The sequence below is a fragment of the Drosophila yakuba genome, unplaced genomic scaffold (genome assembly GCF_016746365.2).
Source record: "Drosophila yakuba strain Tai18E2 unplaced genomic scaffold, Prin_Dyak_Tai18E2_2.1 Segkk2_quiver_pilon_scaf, whole genome shotgun sequence".
NCBI classification, from domain to species: Eukaryota; Metazoa; Arthropoda; class Insecta; order Diptera; family Drosophilidae; genus Drosophila; species Drosophila yakuba.
Genome location: NW_025048801.1, coordinates 336,352 through 363,650, shown reverse-complemented (window position 1 = coordinate 363,650; position 27,299 = coordinate 336,352). Strand labels below are relative to the sequence as shown.

The 27,299-nt window shown below is 37.4% G+C and overlaps 1 protein-coding gene and 3 long non-coding RNA genes across 6 annotated transcripts; 3 read left to right on the top strand and 1 right to left on the bottom strand.

Annotated features, from left to right (window-relative positions):
- Window positions 1-2,593: 2,593 nt before the first annotated feature.
- LOC122319638 (bromodomain-containing protein DDB_G0280777-like) lies at window positions 2,594-3,229 on the bottom strand. Its single transcript, XM_043207239.1, has one exon. The coding sequence runs from the start codon at window positions 3,227-3,229 to the stop codon at window positions 2,594-2,596; it is 636 nt and encodes a 211-aa protein (XP_043063174.1).
- Window positions 3,230-11,690: 8,461 nt separating this feature from the next.
- On the top strand, window positions 11,691-12,078 carry LOC120322246. Its single transcript, XR_005562006.1, has 2 exons — window positions 11,691-11,723; window positions 11,789-12,078. It is a non-coding gene; the product is annotated as an uncharacterized LOC120322246 (long non-coding RNA).
- A 521-nt stretch (window positions 12,079-12,599) lies between these two features.
- LOC26534588 lies at window positions 12,600-14,585 on the top strand. Of its 3 annotated transcripts, none has more exons than XR_005562008.1 (3): window positions 12,600-13,192; window positions 13,292-14,001; window positions 14,083-14,585. It is a non-coding gene; the product is annotated as an uncharacterized LOC26534588 (long non-coding RNA). The 3 variants fall into 3 exon arrangements; XR_001453690.3 differs by having other exon boundaries at window positions 12,601-13,432; window positions 13,510-14,001; XR_005562007.1 differs by having other exon boundaries at window positions 12,600-14,001.
- Window positions 14,586-18,143: 3,558 nt separating this feature from the next.
- On the top strand, window positions 18,144-21,068 carry LOC120322249. The gene is made up of 2 exons (XR_005562009.2): window positions 18,144-20,668; window positions 20,744-21,068. It is a non-coding gene; the product is annotated as an uncharacterized LOC120322249 (long non-coding RNA).
- Window positions 21,069-27,299: the final 6,231 nt, after the last annotated feature.

Genomic DNA, 27,299 nt, shown 5'->3' with positions numbered 1-27,299 from the left:
TCTGTCCGTCTGTCTGTCTGTCCGTCCGTATGAACGCTGTGATCTCAGGAACTACAAAAGCTAGAAAGTTGAGATTAAGCATACAGACTCCAGAGACATAGACGCAGCGCAAGTTTGTCGATTCATGTTGCCACGCCCACTCTAACGCCCACAAACCGCCCAAAACTGCCACGCCCACACTTTTGAAAAATGTTTTGAAATTTTTTCATTTTTGTATTGGTTTTGTAAATTTCTATCGATTTGCCAAAAAACTTTCTGCCACGCCCACTATAACGCCTACAAACCGCCAAAAACTGTGTTTAAGACTCTCCTGCTCCCTTCCACTAGCTGAGTAACGGGTATCAGATAGTCGGGGAACTCGACTATAGCGTTCTTTCTTGTTTTGTATTGATATTTATTCAAAATTTGCCTCACTAGTTAAAGTAAAAAGTAGAGATTGGCTAGAAGCGAAAAGAGCCATTACTAAAATATTCAATGATATGGGAAAGCCACAAGACATTAAAGCAGACAAAGATTCAGCTTTTATGTGCATAGCTTTGCAAAATTGGTTAAGATCCGAAGGCGTACAAATTTCTGTAACAACCAGCAAAAATGGTGTATCCGATATAGAAAGATTTCACAAGACCGTAAACGAAAAGCTAAGAATCATCGGTAGTGAACAAAATATCGAAGATAGATTTACAAGGTTCGAAACAATCTTATACGTCTATTATCATAAAACTAAACATAATAGTACAAAACGATCTCCGGCAGACATTTTCCTATATGCAGGCAGCCCAGACTTTAACGTACAACAAAACAAAATTGATAAGATCGAATATCTTAATAAGAATAGGCATGATTTTGAAGTTGATATAAAATATAGACAGGCTCCACTCGTGAAGAGTAAAATTACCAATCCATTTAAAAAGACAGGAAGAATTGAACAAGTAGACAGTAAACATTTAGAGGAAATAAACCGCGGCAGGAAAATCGTTCATTATAAATCAAAATTTAAGAAACAAAAAAAGATTAATAAGAGCAAATACGATAATTCCAGACCAGCCAGAGAAGCGCAAAGTACGCAATATATTTCTAATAATGCTTAGTTGCATGTTATCATTTATCACTATGGTCAAATGCAGCAACATCGAAGTAAACCCAATAAGTGCGAAAAATTGATACCTTATATTCCAAACCGGAACGATGGAAATTCCAACCAGCTACGAATACCACTATTTGAGTATAAACATAACAACGACAATGCTTATGTTCGAAAATCTAGTAACTGAAGCAAATGACTATCCCAATGTACCTCAGATACAATATTTAGTCAATAAACTAAAACGGTAAATAAATGGATTAAGAATTATTAACAGAAGCAAAAGAGGTCTCTTGAACGTAGTAGGGAAGGCATATAAATACTTATTTGGTACATTAGATGAAGACGACAGGGAGGAGTTACAGGAAAAAATTAATAACATGTCAGAAGACTCCGTTAAAACCCATGACCTAAACATGGTTATCGACATAATCAACAGCGGTATAGACATAATTAATAGGCTCAAGGTGGAAAAAGAACAGAACCAACAAATTGCGATACTTATATTCAACATACGGCAGTTTACAGAATACATAGAGACATCGAGTTAGGTATGCAATTAACCAGATTAGGGATCTTTAACTCAAAATTACTAAAACATGATTATTTGAAACACGTAAATTAGGAGAAAATGCTAAAGATAAAAACATCAACTTGGCTCAAGACAGACACGAACGAAATTTTGATTATATCCCACGTTCCTAGCAAGGTCACTAAAGTTCCGATATTTCATATACTTCCGTACCCAAATGAACATAACTATATTCTAACCAAGAAATTATTCGATAAGTTTTATGTATTCAATAACCAGGTATTTCATAAAGATACAGATAAATTAATATTCGACAAATGTATTGTTGGACTTATTAAACAAGAGCAATCCAATGCAAATACATTAAAACCCAAAGAAATTTCCAAATAAATTTTATAGAACCAAATATACTTTTAACATGGAATATTCCTGAAACAGTTGTCAACCAAGATTGTACAAACAACAAAATATTAGTATCAGGAAACAACATCATTAAAATTAAAAATTGTACCATGCAAATAGATGAATTCCTTATTTCTAATGATGTAGCAGATTTTACACAAACGATTTATATCACCAACAATGTTACACGCTTAGAACCAATAAATCACTTAGAAACAAAAGAAATGATAAAATTGCATGTAAAACACTACACTTTTCCAAATTATATGCATTACAACTTTTGTCATCATGATAATTAGTTTGACTCTGTATTTAGCATATAAGTTTAAAAATATACCTAAGAAAATTATTGTCAAATATTGTAAACAAAAAGAAGATCATCCGCACCTTGATTCTAATGTCAAGGAAAATATTCAACCAGAAAACAATGTAATGATATATCCAAATTTAACGACCTGAGGACAGGCCAAATTCAATGATTGGGGGAGTGACATATCCATAAGTCCCTAAGACTTAAGCGCATGCCTACACACTACTAATACACATACAACATGTACACCCAAACACACCCACACACCCTACACAACTCTGGATGTACCCAAGTTACCCGAGTTAGATGATCTGTTCTGATTAGAATTAGAATATGGTCCTCTATGGTCGCTTCGGTCGTTTCGTCCATTGCAGTTATTATTGTCGTTATTATTTCGTAAATTTCTACCGTCCGATTCATTGGATCTCTGTTCTGTTCTATTGGACCGATTGTTTTGTGCCCTATACAAGGTCTGCTCTATTTGACATTGCTTGTATGCCTGTTTGAGAGTAGAAGGGGACTTAAGCCTGACGAACGTCTTGAGAGGTTCTCGCAAACCTGTGATAAAAGCGTTGAGACACACTTCGTTATAGACAACTTTCTTGGCGTCTATAACGGTGTTGTTGTGCTCGCTGTTCTTGAGTATGGAGAAGAGTTGGCTTCTCACTTTTGATATTCCAAAGAACAGTTGGCCCAAAGTCTGGTTGTCAGAAAATGTGCTAAGCTCACTTAGCAGGTTGGCCTCGCTTTTCTTGCTCGAATAGAGACGGATGAGGTTGTTTTTTATCTCGTCCCAAACCAAGAGGGTATTTGCGAGCTCTAGGGCTTCGTCGGGTCTATCGATTCTGACAGTGGGTGTTAAGGGAGGTGGAGTGGGATGATTAGAACCATTACCTGAGTCCATTGTAGGTTTTTGGTGGGGAATTGATCTGGGTTCTTTTGAAATCGGGGGAAGAGGGTCAGAACGTTTAGTAGGATGCGGAGGCTTATTAGTGGTTGATGAAGCCCCCACAACGGAACGCGTAATCTTCCTAAGATTATAGACCAGCTTTTTTGACATTAAATTTTAAGTCTCTCGATTTATCGTATATGACTGAAAAACAATGAACAAATTTTTTACCTCAGGGAAATACGTGAGTGTTACATAAGTATGTGTATATATATAATGTATTTAGATGTAAATCATATGCTTATATAAGTATGTGTGTATATAGTGTAGTTAGATGTAATTTGTGTTCTTATTTAAGTGGGTGTATGTGTATATAGAGTGTTTAAACGTAGGTGGTGTGCATATTTTAAAATATTTTTAAATGTAATGATATATTTCCACCTGTGTATGGGTAAGTACTTTGAATTTTGTATGTATTTACTGATTTGTGTGTACGTTTGTATATACGTCCCTTTTTTTCTATGCTCTGCAATGTAATAAGTATTAATATTTGTTTATGTGTAAAATTATATTACGAAAAGAACAAAGTATACTTGTATGTCGACCCCTTTTTTTCCTTTTTGTTTTTACTATTTGGAGCGTGTTTTCATAAATATAGCGGCACTTCGCAGGGGAGCGAAAAGGTGAGATATCTTGACGATACTCAAGCATTCACTCTTTGTTTCGACTCCCTGGAAATGGGTCTGCGGTCAGACATGCGGCCTTGTTGTTGTCATGTTGTGCCGAATGAGACTTTGTTTGTTTCGAAATATGACGCGGGAACGTGGTGCATGAGTACGTTGTGTCAAATTTGATATTATGTGTACATATGTGTATAAAAGGCTTTTGGCATACGTTTGTATATAGCACAGCATCGCGACGATCATCGTTTGATTTCGTGTTGCTGTGTCTACATTGTATAGTGTCGTTTGCAAGCGAGTATTTTGATGCTGCCGCCAGGGTGTATGCGTACCGGTGACATGATTATCATCGTTTGATTTCATGTCGCCGTGACAGCACTCACGTTTATATTCATTGAATGAAAACTACAACGTGTAGATTGATGTGTATGGTTAAGTTACATTTGGCGTATCACAACTTTAAATTGTACGGGTTTCTTTATAATCACTTTTCTTTAGCCGACATTTAAGTATACTTGGCTTCATTTCTCACAAAGAATTTTCTCTTACTTACAAATAAACAAATAAACAATAAAAACAAGAGAGAACGCTATAGTCGAGTTCCCCGACTATCTGATACCCGTTACTCAGCTAGTGTAAGAGCGAACGACAGTTTTTGGCGGTTTGTGGGCGTTAGAGTGGGCGTGGCCAAAAGTTTTTTGGCGAATAGATAGAAATTTACAAGACTAATACAAAAATGAAAAAATATCAAAACATTTTTCAAAAGTGTGGGCGTGGCAGCTTTGGGCGGTTTGTGGGCGTTAGAGTGGGCGTGGCAAAAAGTTTTTTTGCAAATCGATAGAAATTTTCAAGACCAATACAAAAATGAAAAAATATTAAAACATTTTTCAAAAGTGTGGGCGTCGCAGTTTTGGGCGGTTTGTGGGCGTTAGAGTGGGCGTGGCAGCATGATTCGACAAACTTGCGCTGCGTCTATGTCCCTGGAGTCTGTATACTTAATCTCAACTTCTAGCTTTTGTAGTTCCTGAGATCTCGACGTTCATACGGACAGACAGACGGACAGACGGACAGACGGACGGACGGACAGACGGACGGACAGACGGACATGGCCAAATCGACTCGGCTATTGATCCTGATCAAGAATATATATACTTTATATGGTCGGAAACGCTTCCTTCTGCCTGTTACATACTTTTCAACGAATCTAGTATACCCTTTTACTCTACGAGTAACGGGTATAAATATAGTGTGGTAGTACATCCTACCGGCTGTGCCAGTTATCAGTGTGTCCAAGGGGGGAAGCTTGTGATCAGATGATGAAGGTGAATAGATCCGACGTTGGATTCAGATGTCGAGAAAGTATGAATCCTTTTAGTTATAAGTTGAATTTCAGAATTTAAATAAATTGCGACTGCTTTCGTTGGAGTTTAAAACCAGAGTGAATTTTATTGTCTCGGAGAAGTCTCCTCTAGCTCTTCGTTACTTAGTTTTTGAGTTTATACATAAGTGTGTAGTTCTTAAGAGTACATAGGTTTTTAATGTAAACAGAGACATATTTTGTGCCGCTTTAGCATTCGGCTGGCCGGGTCCCTCGCAGACAATGTTGCTGTGCAACTTTGTACGCGAAGTCAGCACTTGGCCGGATGCGGTGTTCCAGTTGTTCGTCTTCCCGGTTCGGTGTCCGACAGAGTTAGAGGCGTGGAGGTTTAGGGGGTGGGGTGGTAACTAGCGCGTTACCAGACTGTTCGCTTTTCTACGAATAACAACACAACACCGTAAACGCCAATCCCCGATGGCGACAGGTGGCAGTCCCACCACTGGGATAAGCCGCATTTGGCCAATCACCAGATCGGTCGAAAGACACAACGATTACTGAAAGTAATACGAGAAGTTTAAAACATAAAACGGCTTTAGATGGAAAGCTTTCGTAGAAGCCCTGAGTTCCCGAGAGGAATAAAAAGGAATTTTAAAAAAAGAAAAACAAAAAAAAACAGCACTATGAAGCGATTGTGCTTGCCTTGTCTGGGTTGAATTTGGGTAGTTGCACCGCTTTACTTTGCCCCGCATCAGATGCCGTTGTTTGTATAACCCGCGCAAGTTCAATTAAATTTTTATTTTGCATTTCCATAATTGTACGCTATGGTCCATCTACTGTTGAAGGTATAGAGCCCGATCCCACTTCTGATATCGAATTATCTTTGTCTCCCATTAGAGCGTAGCGAGTTTCGAACTTGTCAGAGGCGATCACTCAAGCATACTGTCTTGATCGTTTTCTAACAGCCTATACATTCGTTGTCTAATTTAAACAATCTATGCTTAAGCCTTCGCATCATTGTTGCGTTCCCACGTTCAAAGCTCGGACGCGCAATCCTGAAAAACAGAAGTATTAGATTTCAATAAACAAAATTATAAGAATCTAAGAGCACTTGTATCCAAGAGCGAATGCACTTGAATCCAAGAGAAATGCGAAGACTATTAAAGTTGCAACTCCAAAGCTTTCTTTCTTCATTTGATCAGAACCCTAAAGCCTAAAGTCCACATTAGAAAAGCTCGAAACCGAGGCTTGAACGTCAATCAAATCAGAGTAATTATCAGAGTTCAGTTTGAGACCTAATTATAATCGGTCGGTGTTCTTCTCAACTAAATATATTGTAATCATTCAGTAAAATAAAATTATATTTTTTTTCATATGAGTATTGCGATTATTTTATTGGCGCAGTCGGTAGGATCTGTTAAATAAAGAGTCCTTTTAGTACGGTACTGATCCATTGAAGGATACGCTATACAACTAGCTATCCAGGATCGGCGAATTAAAAACAGTCATTCTAAAATTATTTTGAGATCCGCAAAAGAATCTACGTGAAAGTAGTATTCAAGAAAAAATCCCGTGTGGTCAGTAACATCTGCAAAACAATTTAAAATCCCGTGCGGTCGGAAACAAATTTAATTAAAATTCCGTAACTTAAAACAAAAAATTAAAATCCAGATTCTTATACAAATACACCATGGCAGTTCCGCAACTTTCGGAAACCCACCTAAATCAATTATTAAATCAAATTAAAGAACTGAACTACTACGATGGTACACCTGGCAAGCTGTTTGTGTTTGTTAACCAGGTCGAGCAGCTACTCAACTTATACCCTACCCAAGATGCCAGACAAGCACACGTTATCTACGGAGCAGTAAAACGGTTACTAGTGGATGCAGCATTGGAGGTCGTGACCCATGAAAGAGTAAACACATGGCTGGATACAAAGACGGTCCTGGCGATGGCATTCAAGGATCACAGGCCCTACACAAAACCTTTAAGACAACTGGAGGATACATCATACCCCGGAAGCATCTGTAAGTTCATCGAGAAGCTCGAAGCACAATATTGGATTATGTTTGACAAGTTAGAATTAGAAAGCGACCCTGTAGATAAATCAAATTACACTGAAATGTTAGAAAGAACTGTTAAATCTGTAATAGATCGAAAATTGCCGGATAGAATTTATATGTCATTGGCACGCAAAGATATTGATACTATTTATAAATTAAAACAAGCTTCAATGGAGCTAGGCCTCTATGACGCCAGTCCAGAAAATCAGAGTTCTAATAGATCAGAAGGAAACAGACGCAGGAACAGGGGAAATCATAGTCAAAGCGATAATCAAAGATATTACAATAATAGAAATTACAATCACAGCAATTATTATCCTGGAACGAATCAGAATAACCATACGTAACCTCAAAATTCGAATCAACCTACAATAAATCAAAATCAGTATTTCACTCGTCCCATACCGGTTAATCAAAGGGGAAACTATTACACGTTTAGAAGGGAGTTCACACAAGGCCAAGAAAACAATCCTCTTAACAATTCCCTTAATCTCTAACCTTCAACTTCAAATAATACTAACGGTCAGATGCCGGTAAAAAGACAACGCGAGAGTCAAAGTGGCCAAAGCAGAATGGATGTAAATTTTCATCAAACTGCCTCGTTCCCTCAAGTGACACAGCAGGACGTACCAGTCCCCATGTAAGAATAGGTTATCATAACAAAATTTACAAGGGAATGATCGACACAGGTTCATCCATCAATATCATAAGGGAAAATTTTGAAAATTTAGAAGAAAAAGAAGAAATACCAGTGTATACTATTAAAGGGGCAATAAAAAGGGGCATCTAAATGTCTCGACCCACAGCAAAAGGATGATTCTGCTCCAGTGGAGAAAATCAATCCAAAGATGCAAAAGGTTAAGACCGCACCTAAGTGCATTAAACCAAAGCATCAACAACAGAAGAAGGAGACCGCATTACCAAAATGCCTCGCTTCAAAAGTTGTTAGTGACACAGTGGACAATGATGTAACACATCTCGATCCCATGTCCATTGACAACGATATAGTCAACTTCGCGATCAACAATGAGTTACGCGAATGTACTCGTTAGTACAGACTCGAACATCTAAATGTAGAGGTAATTGAATGTTTTAAGAAAGTTCTATACGAATATAAAGACATTCAGTACAAGAAAAGGCGAAAATTTGACCTTCACCAGTACTATTAAACATGTCATCCAGACTCAGCATGAGGATCCAGTATACCGTAAACCCTATAAGTACCCCCAAAGTGTTGACCAAGAAGTCAACAAACAAATCAAAGAAATGATAGAGCAAGGGATCGTTCGCAAATCGAAGTCCTCTTATTGTTCTCCTATTTGGGTGGTCCCCAAGAAGGCAGACGCCTCTGGGAAACAAAAATTTAGGTTGGTAGTTGATTACAGGAATCTAAACGAGATAACTGTTAATGACAAATTCCCCATTCCTCGAATGGATGAGATATTAGATAAATTGGGTAGGTGCCAATATTTTACCACCATTGATCTAGCTAAGGGTTTTCACCAAATCCAGATGGACGAAAATTCTATTGCAAAAACAGCTTTTTCAACTAAGCATGGGCATTACGAATATACACGTATGCCTTTTGGCCTAAAGAATGCTCCAGCAACTTTTCAGAGATGTATGAATAACCTTTTGGAAGATTTGATCTACAAAGATTGTTTAGTCTATTTAGACGATATTATTGTTTACTCCACTTCATTGGAGGAACATATTTTATCTCTAAAGAAAGTCTTTGAGAAACTGAGAGACGCCAACTTGAAGTTGCAGCTAAACAAATGTGAATTCATGAAAAAAGAAACTGAATTCCTGGGACATATTGTCACAACAAATGGCATTAAACCAAACCCAAAGAAAACTAATGCAATCACAAATTTTCCGTTACCTAAGACACCTCAACATATAAAATCATTTTTAGGATTATGTGGGTTCTATGGCAAGTTCATCCCTAACTTTGCATCCCTAACTTTGCAAGATAGTTAAACCCATGACCCTCAAACTAAAGAAAGGTGCTGTAATAGATATTAAATGTAAAGACTACATCGAATCATTTGAAAAACTAAAGGTTTTTATAACTTCAGATCCGATATTAATCTACCCCGATTTTTCGAAGCCTTTTTCTCTAACAACTGACGCGAGTAATGTAGCTATTGGTGCAGTGCTCTCACAGAACCATAAGCCCGTTTGTTATGCCAGCAGAACGCTGAAAGAACACGAAATCAACTACGCTACCATTGAAAAAGAATTGTTAGCTATAGTTTGGGCGACAAAATATTTCAGGTCATACTTATTCGGCAGGAAATTTGAAATAATGAGTGGTCACAAGCCATTGGTATGGCTGAATAATATCAAAGAGCCGAAAATGAAATTACAAAGGTGGAAAGTCAAACTTAATGAATTCGATTATAAAATAAAATATCTTCCAAGCAAAGAAAACTATGTCGCGGATGCTCTTTCCCGCACAAAGATAGAAGAAGTCATGGTTGGCGAAGTCGCAAACAGCGCAGACGCAACTATACATAAACAATGAAGATAATTTAAATTATATATCCATAACGGAGAGACCAATCAATTTCTTCTCTAGACAAATAGAGATAGAAAAAGGCGACAGTGACACAACAAGTGTAAGTCACTACTTTCAAAAACTAAAGATTAAAATAATCTATAAAGAAATGACACTTGAACTCGCCAAAACCCTCATTAAGGAATATGTGTGCACAAAGAAAAGCGCAATTTACTTCCCTAATGATAAGGATTTTCTGATCTTCCAGAGGGCATTTACCGAAATCATAAGCCCTAACAATTTCACAAAACTATTGAGATGTACCACCAAGCTAATTGATATACTAACTTATGCGGAATTTAAGGATTTAATCCTAAAGAGACATAAGGAAGTTTTACACCCAGGCATAGAAAAAACCATTAATTGGTTTAAAGAAAAATACTATTACCTAGATAATCAAAAGCCAATTCAAAATATTATTAATGAATGTGAAATCTGTAATTTGGCAAAAACAGAACATCGAGATACAAAATTGAAATTTGAAACAACACCAGAAATATTTAACACAAGGGAAAATTCGTGATAGTTTTTTATCTCACGGGTAATCAGATCTTCTTATTATACCCGTTACTCGTAGAGTAAAAGGGTATACTAGATTCGTTGAAAAGTATGTAACAGGCAGAAGGAAGCGTTTCCGACCATATAAAGTATATATATTCTTGATCAGGATCAATAGCCGAGTCGATTTGGCCATGTCCGTCTGTCCGTCCGTCTGTCTGTCCGTCTGTCCGTCTGTCTGTCTGTCCGTCCGTATGAACGCTGTGATCTCAGGAACTACAAAAGCTAGAAAGTTGAGATTAAGCATACAGACTCCAGAGACATAGACGCAGCGCAAGTTTGTCGATTCATGTTGCCACGCCCACTCTAACGCCCACAAACCGCCCAAAACTGACACGCCCACACTTTTGAAAAATGTTTTGAAATTTTTTCATTTTTGTATTAGTCTTGTAATTTTCTATCGATTTACCAAAAAACTTTTTGCCACGCCCACTCTAACGCCCTCAAACCGCCCAAAGCTGCTACGCCCACACTTTTGAAAAATGTTTTGAAATTTTTTCATTTTTGTATTGGTTTTGTAAATTTCTATCGATTTGCCAAAAAACTTTCTGCCACGCCCACTATAACGCCTACAAACCGCCAAAAACTGTGTTTAAGACTCTCCTGCTCCCTTCCACTAGCTGAGTAACGGGTATCAGATAGTCGGGGAACTCGACTATAGCGTTCTTTCTTGTTTTGTATTGATATTTATTCAAAATTTGCCTCACTAGTTAAAGTAAAAAGTAGAGATTGGCTAGAAGCGAAAAGAGCCATTACTAAAATATTCAATGATATGGGAAAGCCACAAGACATTAAAGCAGACAAAGATTCAGCTTTTATGTGCATAGCTTTGCAAAATTGGTTAAGATCCGAAGGCGTACAAATTTCTGTAACAACCAGCAAAAATGGTGTATCCGATATAGAAAGATTTCACAAGACCGTAAACGAAAAGCTAAGAATCATCGGTAGTGAACAAAATATCGAAGATAGATTTACAAGGTTCGAAACAATCTTATACGTCTATTATCATAAAACTAAACATAATAGTACAAAACGATCTCCGGCAGACATTTTCCTATATGCAGGCAGCCCAGACTTTAACGTACAACAAAACAAAATTGATAAGATCGAATATCTTAATAAGAATAGGCATGATTTTGAAGTTGATATAAAATATAGACAGGCTCCACTCGTGAAGAGTAAAATTACCAATCCATTTAAAAAGACAGGAAGAATTGAACAAGTAGACAGTAAACATTTTGAGGAAAGAAACCGGGAAAATCGTTCATTATAAATCAAAATTCAAGAAACAAAAACGATAACTCCAGAACAGCCAGAGAAGCGCAAAGTAAGTAATATATTTCTTATAATGCTTAGTTAAATATTACCACTTATCACTATGCTCAAATGCAGCAACATCAAAGTAAACCCAATAAGTGCGAAGAATAATTATCTTATATTCTAAACCGGAACGATGGAAATTCCAATGTACCTCAGATACAATATTTAGTCGATAAACTAAAACGGGAAATAAATGGATTAAGAATTATTAACAGAAGCAAAAGAGGTCTCTTGAACGTAGTACGGAAGGCATATAAGTACTTATTTGGTACATTAGATGAAGACGACAGGGAGGAGCTAAAGGAAAAAATTAATAACATGCCAGAAGACTCCGTGAAAACCCATTATCGACTTAATCAACAGCGGTATAGACATAATTAATAGGCTCAAGGTGGAAAATTAACAGAACCAAAAATTGGGATACTGATATTCAACCTACAGCAGTTTACAGAATACATTATAGATATCGAGTTAGGTATGCAATTAACCAGACTAGAAATCTTTAACCAAAAATTACTAAAACACGATTATTTGAAACACGTAAATTCGGAGAAAATGCTAAAGATAAAAACATCAACTTGGCTCAAGACAGACACGAACGAAATTTTGATTATATTTTCCTCGTTCCTAGCGAGGTCACTAAAGTTCCGATATTTCAAATAGTAACATACCCAGATGAACATAACTATATTCTAACCGAGCAAGTATTCGATAAATTTTATGTATTCAATAACCAAGTATTTCATACAGATACAGATAAATTAATATTCGACAAATGTATTGTTGGACTTATTAAACAAGAGCAAACTTAATGCAAATACATTAAAACCCAAAAAAATTTCCAAATAAATTATATAGAACCAAATATACTTTTTACATGGAGTATTCCTGAAACAGTTGTCAACCAAGATTGTACAAACAACAAAATATTAATATCGGGAAACAACATCATTAAAATTAAAAATTGTACCATGCAAATAGATGAATTCCTAATTTCTAATCTCTAAATCTAGCAAATTTTACACAAGCGATTTATATTACCAACAATGTTACACGTTTAGAACCAATAAATCACTTAGAAACAAGAGAAATGATAAAATTGCATGTAAAACACTACAGCTTTTCCCAAATTATATGCATTACAACTTTTGTTAGTCGTGCCCTAAATTTCATCATACAGCAAATAAAATGCCACGACCAAGGCGTACTAATATTAGTCGCCGTACACGTAATGCTAATACTTTAAGGTCGAATAGAACATTGCAAAGTGAGGAAGAGCGTGCACAAATTAATGCAGATAAAAGAGATCGATATGCACGAAATCGAAACTCACCTAATCGACCTATTGATAGGCAGCTACCTCGAAATCGGCCAATGCGAGCGGGAGTTCGTGTTTTGCAGCAAACTCTCCTTGCTGCTTTTAATTACGATAGTGCGATTGATTACAGTGCATCTGGCTGTATTGGTGGAATGACGGTGAGATGTGCACATTGTGGTGCAGCCAAATTTCCAAATGAAACAGATGGCATGTGCTGTGCTAACGGCAAAGTGAAATTTCCTACATTTGAATCTCAGCCTGATCCACTACGTTCGCTGATTTAGGAATGGTATCAACGTCGACACATTTTTTGTCTCATATTCAAGAATACATCATTTCAAATGACTTCTTTTGGTGCGACAAAAATTGTAAGAGATAATTTTATGCCGACGTTCAAGGTGAGGTTCTTCTTCTTCATCTTCCTTCCTCCTTCTTCTTTCTCCTTGTTCTTCCTTCTTCGTCTCACATATTACAGATTCAGGGTCAGATTTACCACCGCGCTGGCTCATTATTACCATATCCTGATACCGACCGTCAATTCTTACAAATCTATTTCGTTGGAAATGAAAATCGCGAATTGGATCGGCGATGTACAATTGCTTCCAGGGCAAGGCGACAAATTGTTTCTGAGCTTCAAACAATTTTTCATCAACACAATGAATTAGTTCGATTATTCAAAATCGCTCTCGATCGTATGCCATCGGATAACCACAAAATCATCATAAAAGCCGATAGAACACCCATTGAAGAGCACGCAAGACGATTTAATGCACCGACAATCGATGATGTGGCTATTGTAATTGTTGGAGACCAGTTTCAATCTCGCGACATCGTAGAAGAAGAAATAAGCAATTACAGCGAGTTTCAGAGCTTCACCGCAGCTATGATGGATTACAATATCCATTATTGTACTGGAAAGGTGATGACGCCTATAATATCCTTATACCAATGATAGATCCACAAACCGGTAGAGTATAATATAAATTCAATATGCGTTCATTTTAACACAAGAAAATATTTTAATTTTTTGATAATGCATTCATTACAGGTCGTGACATTCAAAAAAAAGTTAGTGCGATGAACTATTATTCGTACAGATTCATGATTCGCCCACAAGAAGACAATTTCATTTTGAGATGTTGCAAACTTTTCAATCAATACGCTGTTGACATGTACGCAAAAATAGAAACAGAACGTCTGAATTACCTTCGATTCAATCAAACAAAATTACGATCGGAAGAATATATACATTTGCGAGATGCAATAGTGAATGATGGTAATGCAAATGATATCGGACGTTTAACAATATTACCATCCACATATGTCGGCAGTGCGCGTCACATGCATGAATACACGCAAGATGCAATGTCATACGTTCGCAAATATGGTCGACCAGACTAATTTATAACATTTACATGCAATCCACAGTGGGCGGACATAAATGATAATTTATTTGTTGGTCAAAAACCAATTGATCGGCACGATATAACTGCGCGTGTATTTCGACAGAAATTAAAGGCATTGATAGATTTGATTGTCAAATTTAAAATATTTGAAGACGTGTGTTGCTGGATGTATTCGATTGAATGGCAGAAACGAGGGCTACCGCACGAGTTACAATCCTGTGGCCGGGGGAGGAAAAGCTTTCAAAAAAACAACTGTGTAGTTCGGGGTATGAAACGAGAATGATTCTCTTTATTACAAAAAGTTGTATGCTTAGGCAAAATGTCTCTTCGGCCGAGTTCGTGTTGGCGATCTTCGTTAAAACTCCTCGGCTCTGGATTTGTTGCCGGGTCGGTGTTGTTTCCCTGTGGCCGGGGAGAGGGGCATGTTAACTCCTCCCCACCAGTCCGAAGAGAAGGCCATAAGGGGAATGGCCGGATCGGAGAAAGGTGATTAGGTGACCAGTTGTTGGTGTATGCCACGAACTCCGACGACATTTTGAATTTGACAGTTTTTTTTTTTTTAATGGGTATCTTAATGTTAAGCATGAGTGTTGTTTTTATAAGCGTTATATCTTATGCTAAAGTTACACTTTGTTTACTTATTATTTATCTTATATTATTATTTGTTCCTTATGAAATAACAGTTTAGGGATGATGTTTAGTTTACTGGCTAATAACTTTGTTTACATTATCAGACAGTGTCTATATTGTAGTTTATCCTATTTTATAATGAATATGTGTTATTTTTGACTTCCCTAAGTTCGTTAAAGAAAAATGTTTGTGCCTTTTTAGATTTTTTTTTTGTCGATTGTTTCTTGTTAATAATATATTTATTGAATAGTGCTTGTCTATCTTATGTTTCTTCCACTGTTTTCTTAACTGTTTTCCTAATTTTTTGTTTGTGTAACTTTTGACCTTTAGTTGTTAGGAAAGTGATGCCTTTATCTCTATCTACTTTGTGTAGTGAAAATCTCGGTGCTATCTTGTTTCTACGGTTGTCTTTTCTAAATATTTTATCATTAGGCTCGACTTTGATTGGTGTCTCTCTGACCTCGTTTAATTTAGCCAGTCTTTTTTCTGTGATCACGTCGTCGGTTTTCTTGGTGTTTGTTCAGGCTTCTAGAGAAGTTTAATTCAATCTGTCCGTACTCGTATGCTTTCTCGATTGTCTCTGGCCTTTGATACCTAATGGCTGACCTAAGTGGGTCCTTTAAATGCATTTAGGCAGAATCTGTTGTATTGGTCACGTTTGGCCGCGAGAGACTGTCCACTAGGGTCTGCTTCTCTGGCGAGTGACATTAGTTCGCTTCTTATTTTTGCGGTTGAGTAATATAATTTCCCCATAGTGAGTCCGTCCGGAAAATTGTGTAGCTCTCTAACAAGCATTTCTTCTGTTTTCTTGCTAGAGTATAGTCGCTTGAGGTTTGCTTTGATGTCATCCAAACTAAGGAGTACATCGCAGACATTCAGCGCTTCGTCTGCCCTGCCTTTAACTTTGTCACGGATAGTTCCACAAAACAAAAGGAGCTGATCTACTCTGTCTATAAATCTATCAAGATTGTCAGGTGGGCCTTCGTAAGTTGGTAGTTGATGAACAAGGGTTAGTAGTTGTTGTAGGTTAAGGTTTGTGTTTATTGAAGAATTGCTAACGGTGGGACTTAGTGGCCCCGATGCGTTACCGGAATCCATAGGGTTGGTGGGATTATTGTTTTGGGATGGAACCGACTGGTCTTTCTCTTTTGTTCCTGTCGCTTCCCTTATCTCAGATAGACCTGATCCGCTCCTAACCCTAATCTGCCCCTAACTGTGTTACCGGCGTTGGTTTTTTTCTTAACATTTACGTGTATTGTATTTTTGTTTGCAAGTAATGTGCATGTGTATATAAAATAGTAATAATATGTGAGGTGTAAATAGGTATATTAATAATATGTATGTGTTTTTTGTTCTCTTTTTTTTTTGTAAAGGAAAAATTTTGGGTGTTTGCTTGGTTTGTATTGCTTTCGTTTGTATATTAATGTAGTAATATATTGTATTATATTTTGTGATACTATGTTTACGTATCTATGTTTAAATGTGTATTATAATATGTGTGTATTCTTTCGAAAATAAAAGAGAACCTGTATGTGTGTGTCTGTTACGCAGTTTCCTCTTTTCCTTGTTTCCCGGTGTTTAGTGTTGATTGTATGTTATTCGTGTAGTGCTTGCTGCTGTGCTTACTTCCACCTTTGTAGTTTTTTTTTTATGTTTTCGACTTCAGAAACTACAAAAGCTAGAAAGTTGAGATTAAGCATACAGACTCCAGAGACATAGACGCAGCGCAAGTTTGTCGATTCATGTTGCCACGCCCACTCTAACGCCCACAAACCGCCCAAAACTGCCACGCCCAGACTTTTGAAAAATGTTTTGATAATTTTTCATTTTTGTATTGGTCTTGTAAATTTCTATCGATTTGTCAAAAAACTTTTTGCCACGCCCACTCTAACGCCCACAAACCGCCCAAAGCTGCTACGCCCACACTTTTGAAAAATGTTTTGAAAATTTTTCATTTTTGTATTGGTCTTGTAAATTGCTATCGATTTGCCAAAAAACTTTTTGCCACGCCTACTCTAACGCCCACAAACCGCCCAAAGCTGCTACTCCCACACTTTTGAAAAATGTTTTGATATGTTTTCATTTTTTTATTAGTCTTGTAAATTTCTATCGATTTGCCAAAAAACTTTCTGCCACGCCCACTATAACGTCTACAAACCGCCAAAAACTGTGTTTAAGACTCTCCTTCTCCCTTCCACTAGCTGAGTAACGGGTATCAGATAGTCGGGGAACTCGACTATAGCGTTCTCTCTTGTTTTTTTATTGTTATGAATAATAATTGTCCAGGTTTTATTATTATTTTTTTTTATTTGTAAAATAAATTTGCGTTCATGTAAATTGATAAATAAAACGATCCCGGTGCCTTAACAACGAATGTTGTACACATATTCGGTCGTTAATCACACAACTCACATTTATTTATTTTAAATCACTGTGCGGAGGATCCCGTTGCCTTGGCGGCGACTTATGTATATATTCACTTCTTGCGCAGCGAGTTCTGGTCACAATGAAGTCTAATATTTGGCTTATTTAGTTCTTTACCACTTCTTGCGCAGCGAGTTCTGGTCACAATGAAGTCTAATATTCGACTGATCTAGCTCTTTACCACTTATTATACCCGTTACTCGTAGAGTAAAAGGGTATACTAGATTCGTTGAAAAGTATGTAACAAGCAGAAGGAAGCGTTTCCGACCATATAAAGTATATATATTCTTGATCAGGATCAGTAGCCGAGTCGATCTGGCCATGTCCGTCTGTCCGTCCGTCTGTCCGTCTGTCCGTCCGTCTGTCCGTCTGTCCGTCCGTATGAACGTCGAGATCTCAGGAACTACAAAAGCTAGAAAGTTGAGATTAAGTATACAGACTCCAGGGACATAGGCGCAGCGCAAGTTTGTCGATTCAGGTTGCCACGCCCACTCTAACGCCCACAAACCGCCAAAAGCTGCCACGCCCACACTTTTGTAAAAATGTTTTGATATTTTTTCATTTTTGTATTAGTCTTGTAAATTTCTATCTATTTGCCAAAAAACTTTTGGCCACGCCCACTCTAACGCCCACAAACCGCCAAAAACTGTCCTTCGCACTTACACTAGCTGAGTAACGGGTATCAGATAGTCGGGGAACTCGACTATAGCGTTCTCTCTTGTTTTTTTGTATAACAACTCGCAGTGAGCGACAGCGGCGCCAGCCTATCGCCGCGCAAAACAGTTGTTCTCAGAACTACAGAACTACAACAACCATTCGCAATGCAAAGATTGGCTGATGCAATATTACTATAGTGATGAAATTACTATTCTGGTGAAATAACCAAAAAAGCATACCAACTACATACAAACGGTCACCACGCACAGCAGTTTGATATGTCAAATTTTTCTTTTTTAATTGGTATCATTTTATGAGTTGGGGTATATGGATGATTCCGGTGCCTTATCAGCGATTGATGTACACTTATATGGTCATCACACGCAGCAACTTGTTGGTATAATTGTTGTAAATTGTCCAGCACAAGCGATCCCGGTGCCTTGTGAGAGATTGATGTACACATAGACGGTCGCCTGTTAAGCAATTTGAACTAGGTTTTGTTTGTTTCTTTTGTTTTGGACGTCATTTTGTTTCAATAACTTTTTACTTAATTTATTATTTTACCACTCACTACTAAAATCCCCACAACCACTGCCGTCACATGTTCATCACCTCTTTAGAATTAGAACGATAAGCGTAGTGGGCATTGTTAATCCCTTGTCCGTAGACCGGCTGCGCCAGTTACAATCCTGTGGCTGGGGAGGAAAAGCTTTAAAAAAAACAACTGTGTAGTTCGGGGTATGAAACGAGAATGATTCTCTTTAATGCAAAAAGTTGTATGCTTAGGCGAAATGTCTCTTCGGCCGAGTTCGTGTTGGCAATCTTCGTTAAAACTCCTCGGCTCTGGATTTGTTGCCGGGTCGGTGTTGTTTCCCTGTGGCCGGGGAGAGGGGCATGTTAAGTCACGCACACATATTAATATGGTTGATTCAAAAAGTTACACCAAGTGAGATTGATCGCATTATATCAGCCGAAATTCCAGATCAAAACAGCGATCCACAATTATTTCAAGTTGTTACGAAAAACATGATTCACGGACCATGCGGTGAACTAAATTTAAATTTTTCCATGCATGATCGATAGAAAATGCTCAAAGCGGTATCCAAGAGCATTATAACAATAACAGGCAATGACGGATACCCATCGTATCGACGTCGGTCACAAGACGATTTTGGCCATACAACAACTATTAGAGTTCATAATCAAATCATAATCACTATCATTGATAATCGTTGTGTAGTGCCATATTTACCGCTATTATCATAAATATTTGAAGCTCACATTAACGTTGAATATTGGAATTCAGTGAAGTCAATCAAAAATATATGCAAATATGTCAACAAGGGAAGAGACATGGTTGTTTTTGGAGTAACTGGTGACAATAGATATGATGAAATTTCACAATATCAAATTGGACGTTACATTAGCACTAATGAAGCTCTTTGGAGAATTTATTCATTTCCAATGCATGAGCGATATCCTGCTGTGGTTAATTTGACTGTTCATTTGGAAAATGGACAACGTGTTTATTTTACTAATTCAAATGTGGAGCAGAGAGCGGCACAGTTACCAGAAACAACATTACCTGCATTCTTCCAATTGTGTGAAAGTGATGAATTTGCAGGAACATTGGTGTATTCGGACGTACTATTTCATTTGGACTGCAAAATAAATGGCAACGACGTAAAAGAGGAGCCCCAGTTGATGGTCATCCAGGCGTTTTATATGAAGATACTATGGGAAGGTTGTACACAGTTCATCCAAACAACGCAGAGTGCATTTATTTGCGACTGTTGTTGGTAAACGTTGTAGGACCACGCTTATATCAACATTTGCGAACAGTTAATGGTCATTTATTTCAGACATATCGCGAAGCATGTGAACACTTACATTTGTTAGAAAATGATGCACATTGGGATTTGACACTTAACTATGCATCGATTTCTTCTTCTCCACATCAAATACGTATGCTATATGCCATAATATTATCGAAATGCTTTCCATCGAATCCACTTGATTTGTGGAATAAATATATAAGTTTAATGGCCGAAGAATTTTTAAATCGAATGCATCATCACACCAGAAATCACGATTTGCTGATCTCATTGGAAATGTATAACGAGGCATTGATATCGATTGAAGATATGTGCCTTGCGATGGCAAATAAAGCATTAGGTCAATTAGGTATGCCTTCACCGAATCGTCCAATGCATGATTTGTTTGATCGAGAATTGCAACGTGAACATCAGTACAATATTAATGAATATTAATTTGTGAATTGGAATTAACCCAAATTGAACGACCAACAAAAACATGTGCAAGCAGTACAGAATGATGTTGGTGGATTGTATTTTTTCGATGCGCCTGGAGGTACGGGTAAAACATTTGTGGTATAATTGATTTTGCCAGCCACAACAAAAAATTGCATTGGCACTTGCTTCGTCAGGAATTGCTGCTACTTTATTGGATGGTGGGCGAACAGCACACTCAGCATTAAAATTGTCGTTAAGTGTGCAGGTTTGTTTGTATTCATTAATTGATATATTTAAAATACATTAGTGCTAATTATTATATTTTTTTTTTAACTTACAGGTGATTGACAATCCTACATGCAACATATCAAGAAATTGTGCAATGGCAACAGCTTTGTACCAAGCAGCAATTATTCTATTGGATGAATGTACAACCATTAAAAATCTCTGGAAGCATTAAACAGAACAATGCAAGATCTACGTCGCAATCAACAAATTTTTGGTGGTGCACTAATATTTTTGTCAGAAGATTTCCGACAAACATTGCCCGTCATTCCACGTGCAACGTTAGCGGATCAGGTTAATGCGTGCTTGAAGTATTATTTCCTGTGGTGATATGTCCAAAAATTGACATTGAACATAAACATGCGTGTTCAATTGCACAATGATCAATCTGCGGAACGGTTTTCGAAGCAATGATCAATCTGCGGAACGGTTTTCGAAGCAATTATTAGAAATCAGAAGTGGCAAAGTTCCAAACACAAATGACTTTGCCAAACAATTTTTGTACAATTTTACAATCTAAAGGCGAATTAATAGAAACCTTTTTTTCGATATATAATTCAAAATCACAGAAATCACGAATAGTTGACAAAACGAGCAATATTGTCACCAAAAAATTTACATGTCAATGAAATCAATTTTCACATTCAAGAAAAATTGCTAGGCGCACTGACATCATATATCCAGTTGAATTTTTAAATTCCCTAGAACCGCCTGGTATGCCACCGCATTATTTGAACTTAAAAATCGGCTTAACAATTATTTTACTACGGAATTTAAATGCACCAAAATTGTGCAATGGCACAATTGTTGTAAAAAAAATTGATGCCGAATTTAATTCAAGCCACGATTTTGACTGGAAAAGCGAAAGGAGAAATGGTGCTCATTCTGCGTATTCCGTTGATACCAACAGACATGCCGTTTGAATTTAAGCGACTGCAATTCCCAATGCGTCTATCATTTGCCATGTCCATCAAAAAGGCACAAGGACAAACGTTTCAAGTATGCGGTTTGAATTTGGAAGAGCCGTGTTTTTCTCATGGGCAACTATACGTAGCCTGTTCAAGAGTTGGCATTCCAAACTCTTTATTTGTATTCGCTCCAAATGGACAAACGAAAAATATCCAAATGTTTTGGATTGAAAATAAAAATTTTCGAAACAAATAAATGACTTTCATATAACAAATTCTAGGAATTTTTCATTGCATAGGGCCCACTAGTATATTGATATCTGAGTGGTTATTTACTTTATAGAGAGAAAAATATAGATTTTTACATTGCGTTGTACTCTACATTTACTTTACTTTGTTTTTTTTTTCGGATCAGTTTTTTTTCCCGATTGAGTTTAGTTCGGTGTTATGCAGACTTACCTCTCCATTTTCAGTCAGGCGAAAGCGCTTTCGGCGAATCTGTCGGGAGGGGTAGATGGCATTTAGATCACTTTCGATTTTGTACTCTCGATCACTCTCGATTTTTACCTGGAAACGTATTTAATTTTCTCGTCATTTTCTTGTATTTTACTCGTTACTCGTAGAGTAAAAGGGTATACTAGATTCGTTGAAAAGTAAATGTTTTGATATTTTGTCATTTTTATATTGGTCTTGTAAATTTCTATCGATTTGCCAAAAAACTTTTTACCACGCCCACTATAACGCCTACAAACCGCCAAAAACTGCGTTTAAGACTCTCGTTCTCTCTTCCACTAGCTGAGTAACGGGTATCAGATAGTCGGGGAACTCGACTATAACGTTCTCTCTTGTTTTTCACTGACTTTAATATCACGCAATCATCATTGCTTTTATATAGTTTACACCACTTGACCGATTCACTATATGGTTGTTCACTTTTCTTAACTATTTTATATTAACGCATGATTTTCTTTGTTATATAAATTTTTTGTTTTAGGACGTACTTTTTGTGTGACGACCTATGGATGCACCTCTTTCGTTAAAGTCATCGAAGCGGGAGTACCTCAAGGAAGTGTGTTTGGCCCCACTTTATACTCTATCTTCTCCTCGGATATGCCCACCCATACAGCAGTCACTGGACTAGATCGCAAAGATGTGCTGATTGCGACATATGCTGATGACACCTCAGTTCTGACAAAGAGTAACAGCATTACCGAGGCATCGGATGCACTGCAAAAGTACCTGGAATGCATTTCAGAATTGGGCTGAGATGTGGAACGTCTGCATCAACGCGGAAAAATGTGCAAATGTAACTTTCACAAACAGAACAAAAGGAAGAGTGCCTTACCACAAGTCATCTTACAAATACCTCGAAGTGATCTTAGATAGGAAATTAATATTTGGAAGGCACAATACGGCGATACAGCACTCTTTCAAGACCAAGGTCTATAAAATGACGTGGTTAATTGCTGCCCGCAACAAACTTTCCATCGCCAACAAGGTTAATATCTACAAGAGCATATTAGGTACTGACCTATTCTATGCCATACAGGTGTACGGGATCGCTGTCAAAACGCAGGCAAAAACGCTCCAGGCAAAAACGCTCAGGAAGATCACAGGCGCTCCTTGGTACATTAGGACCAGAGACATTGAACGTGATCTGAAGGTGCCAAAAATTGGAGACAGGATTCAGGAGTTAGCAAAAAAATATAATGATAGGCTAGAATCTTATCCCAATAGCCTAGCGAGACGCCTAAGAATCGCAGCCCAAAGTCATCGGACTAGAACGAGAAGACTGAAACGTTAACACCCTCAAGACCTGATTAACCGTGACTTAACCTGCTACATATGAATCCTTTCAATTCTTTACTATATATTATTATTCCATTTCCGTTAATAACTACCTAATGTTATCTTTGTAAATAACTTAGATATCAATAAAAATTCGTTCAAAGTAATTCAGATTAGATTAAGTTGTCCAATAAGGGTAATAATACGCTACTCAAAATAAACAATTTCGTTAAAAACTATTTGTTGGGACACTCTTCAAATCCATTGCCTACTTTTATTATTTTAGTCCTCAGCCGCTGCTTTTTATACCCGTTAATCGTAGAGTAAAGGGTATACTAGATTCGTTGAGAAGTATGTAACAGGCAGAAGGAAGCGTTTCCGACCATATATTTTGTCCGTCTGTCCGTCCGTCTGTCTGTCCGTCTGTCTGTCCGTCCGTATGAACGCTGAGATCTCAGGAACTACTAAAGCTAGAAGGTTGAGATTAAACACACAGACTCCAGAGACACAGACACAGAGCCACGCCCACTCTAACGCCCACAAACCGCCCAAAACTGTCACGCCCACACTTTTGAAAAATGTGTTAATATTTTTTCATTTTTGTATGTCTTGTAAATTTCTATCGATTTGCAAAAAAACTTTTTGCCACGCCCACTCTAACGCCCACAAACCGCCCAAAGCTGCCACGCCCACACTTTTGAAAAATGTTTTGATATTTTTTCATTTTTGTATTAGTCTTGTAAATTTTTATCGATTTGCCAAAAAAAATATTGCCACGCCCACTTCAACGCCCACAAACCGCCAAGAACTGTCAGAGTTGAAGACACTCCTTCGCACTTCCACTAGCTGAGTAACGGGTATCAGATAGTCGGGGAACTCGACTATAGCGTTCTCTCTTGTTGTTTTCGCTGCTATTGCGGTGTGCTCTCTTATGTTCCGGTATAATTGCGTTTTCTTCATCAATTTCGTCTGTCAGGTCTGTAACTATTTTATTCGAGAATCAAGTTTTGTAATTGTTAAAAAGTGGATAAATTTCTTGAAGCTTCCTTAAGGTTTTCTCGTCGGTATAGATTCCATTTTTGAGGGACGGACTTAGCCTTTCTTTTAGAATTTCTTGCAAATTTTCTGAATTGAATATTGGTTCTGTAATAGTGTGTCTGTGATATGTTGGAAAAACAATTTTAAATTTGTACGATTTTTTTTCCCAAAGATAGCAGTATTTGATTTTTAAGACATTTATTGGTTCTTCTGCCATAGGTATTAGTTTTTCGGGAGAGCTGGCATTGCATTTAGTTCTCCATGTGTTTGCAAGGGAGGTCTACTCAATTCATCGGCAACCACGTTTGCCTTGCCAGGTTTGTGCAATAGTTTGTTGGTGAATTCTAGTATTTCTTTCCATCTTTTCATTTGGTCGTTATGGCTTTTTGGATTAGTTGGGTATGTGAGAGACTCGAGATCTGTAAATATCTTTATTATGGTTGGACCATACATAAAATTTCAAAGAGTTTGTATAGACCAGATTAGGGCCAGCATTTCTTTTTTCTTCGGTGCGTAACTTTCTTCTGCCTTACTTAAGGTTCTAGAAATAAACATTATTGGTTTGTCCTCCTGAGTTATTACGGCTCCTATGCATAATCTGAAGAATCAGTGGTCAATTGGAATTCTTTACTATAATCTGGATAAGCCAGCATTATTTCTTCGGAAGCGAGAGTTTGTTTTAGCTTATTGAATGCTTTCCTGTCGTTTTCGTCGAGGCAAATTAGCGTTCTGCTGTTTGAAATACGGCCTCGGTTTTTTTCCTCTCTTAAAAGGGCTGTAAGGGGCATTGCGAGTTTTGCATAATCTTTGATGAAGCGACGGTAAAACCCTGACAGTCCTAATAAGGAACGAAAATCCTTGAGGGTCTTTGGCCCGCGAAATTCTACGAAGGCCCTGACCTTTTCGAGTTTTTTTTGTTTATTCCAGTATCCTCCACTAAAAACCCTAGGAATTCTAATTCTTTTTTGAAGAATTCACATTTATCAAGTTAAATTTGCATATTTGCTTCTTCCAGAGTATTATATAATAACTTCATGTCTTTTAGATGGTTTTCCTTATGTTTGCTGAAGATAATGATGTCGTCAAGATAATGATACGAAACACCTAAGTCCTATATGTTCTCTAAGGCTATAATCCATTGTACGTTACTTATTCTGTCCTAGTTGTGCAAGTACGTTGTTAATGTCCGGTATGGGGTATCTGCCTGGAATGGTAACCATATTAAGTTTCCTATAATCGATTACCATTCTGGTTTTTCTGTTTTGATGAGTCCATTTTTTTTTGGGACAATCCATATTGGGAGAGTTGTATGGAGACCGTGAGGGTCGTTTGCCAGAAGCTCTCGTATTTGTTTTTCTACTTCTGGCTTGAGAGCTTCTGGGTACGGTCTTGAGTAAATTGGGCTACTCTAGTCGTGTATGTCAGTTTTTCGTCTGGTCCCCAAAAAGATTTTGAAAGTTTAAGCAAATGGCTCTTAAATGTTTTTTCTGAGTTTCTATCGGGTGTTCTACCTGAATATCAAATTTATAGATTTCGCGTGGGGTTTTCTGTTTTATTTAAATTCTTTTTTTATCTTGTATTGAAATGTGCCCCTTTTGTCAAGGGGCAAGCGAATGACAGTCCTCGCCCCGTAACTTGGAAACATATTAATCTGAGCTTTTACTTCGCGCAGTGTATCGTTTCCGAAAGTAGCATCAAAGGTCTTTAAGGAGAGTAGCAGGTAAAATTTGATAAAAGTATCTTTTAGGTCGATAGGATTGGCGATTGTATGATGCATTATAAGAACATGTCCGCCCACAGAGTTAACGAAAAAGGGTTTGTTGTTTTTTATTGGTTTCTTAGCTAATTATACCCGTTACTCGTAGAGTAAAAGGGTATACTAGATTCGTTGAAAAGTATGTAACAGGCAGAAGGAATTGTTTCCGACCATATAAAGTATATATATTCTTGATCAGGATCAATAGCCGAGTCGATATGACCATGTCCGTCTGTCCGTCTGTCCGTCTGTCTGTCCGTCCGTATGAACGCTGTGATCTCAGGAACTACAAAAGCTAAAAAGTTTAGATTAAGCATACAGACTCCAGAGACATAGACGCAGCGCAAGTTTGTCGATTCATGTTGCCCCGCCCACTCTAACGCCCACAAACCGCCCAAATCTGCCACGCCCACACTTTTGAAAAATGTTTTGATATTTTTTTTTATTTTTGTAATGGTCTTTTAAATTTATATCGATTTGCCAAAAAACTTTCTGCCACGCCCACTATAACGCCTACAAACCGCCAAAAACTGTGTTTCTCCCTTCCACTAGCTGAGTAACGGGTATCAGATGGTCGGGGAACTCGACTATAGCGTTCTCTCTTGTTTTGGTTAGATATTTTGTTGGATCCGGTGTCTATCAGAATTTTTATCATCTCTCCATTACCTGTTTTAGATTGCAAGTAGGGTTATGAGGAGGGTTCTTCACTAAAAAATGTAATTCAGTATATTCTACCTTATCTGTATCCCGCTTGAGATCTGGAGTTTCTGGTGGTTTCTTGTTGTACTCTGTAACTTATTGTTGTTCGCTAGAAGTATCTAGATGGAAATGTCTCTGTTTTTTGTCTGGCAGTCCGTTTAGTTCTTATGGTGGTCCAAATTTGGGTCTGTTCATGTAGTTTATCTGTTTTGTTTGCATACTTTCATATATGTCCATAGGCTCTGGACTAGGTTGTGGTTTTGGGGCCTGTGTTATTATTAAGTAGGGCAGGCCTAAGTAGGTTGTTTATAAAAAATATTATTTTTGGTATTTTCTTTTGTTAAGTATTTCTTATTATATTTTCAAGGTATTTAAACCCGTTACTCGAAGAGTAAAAGGGTATACTAGATTCGTTAAAAAGT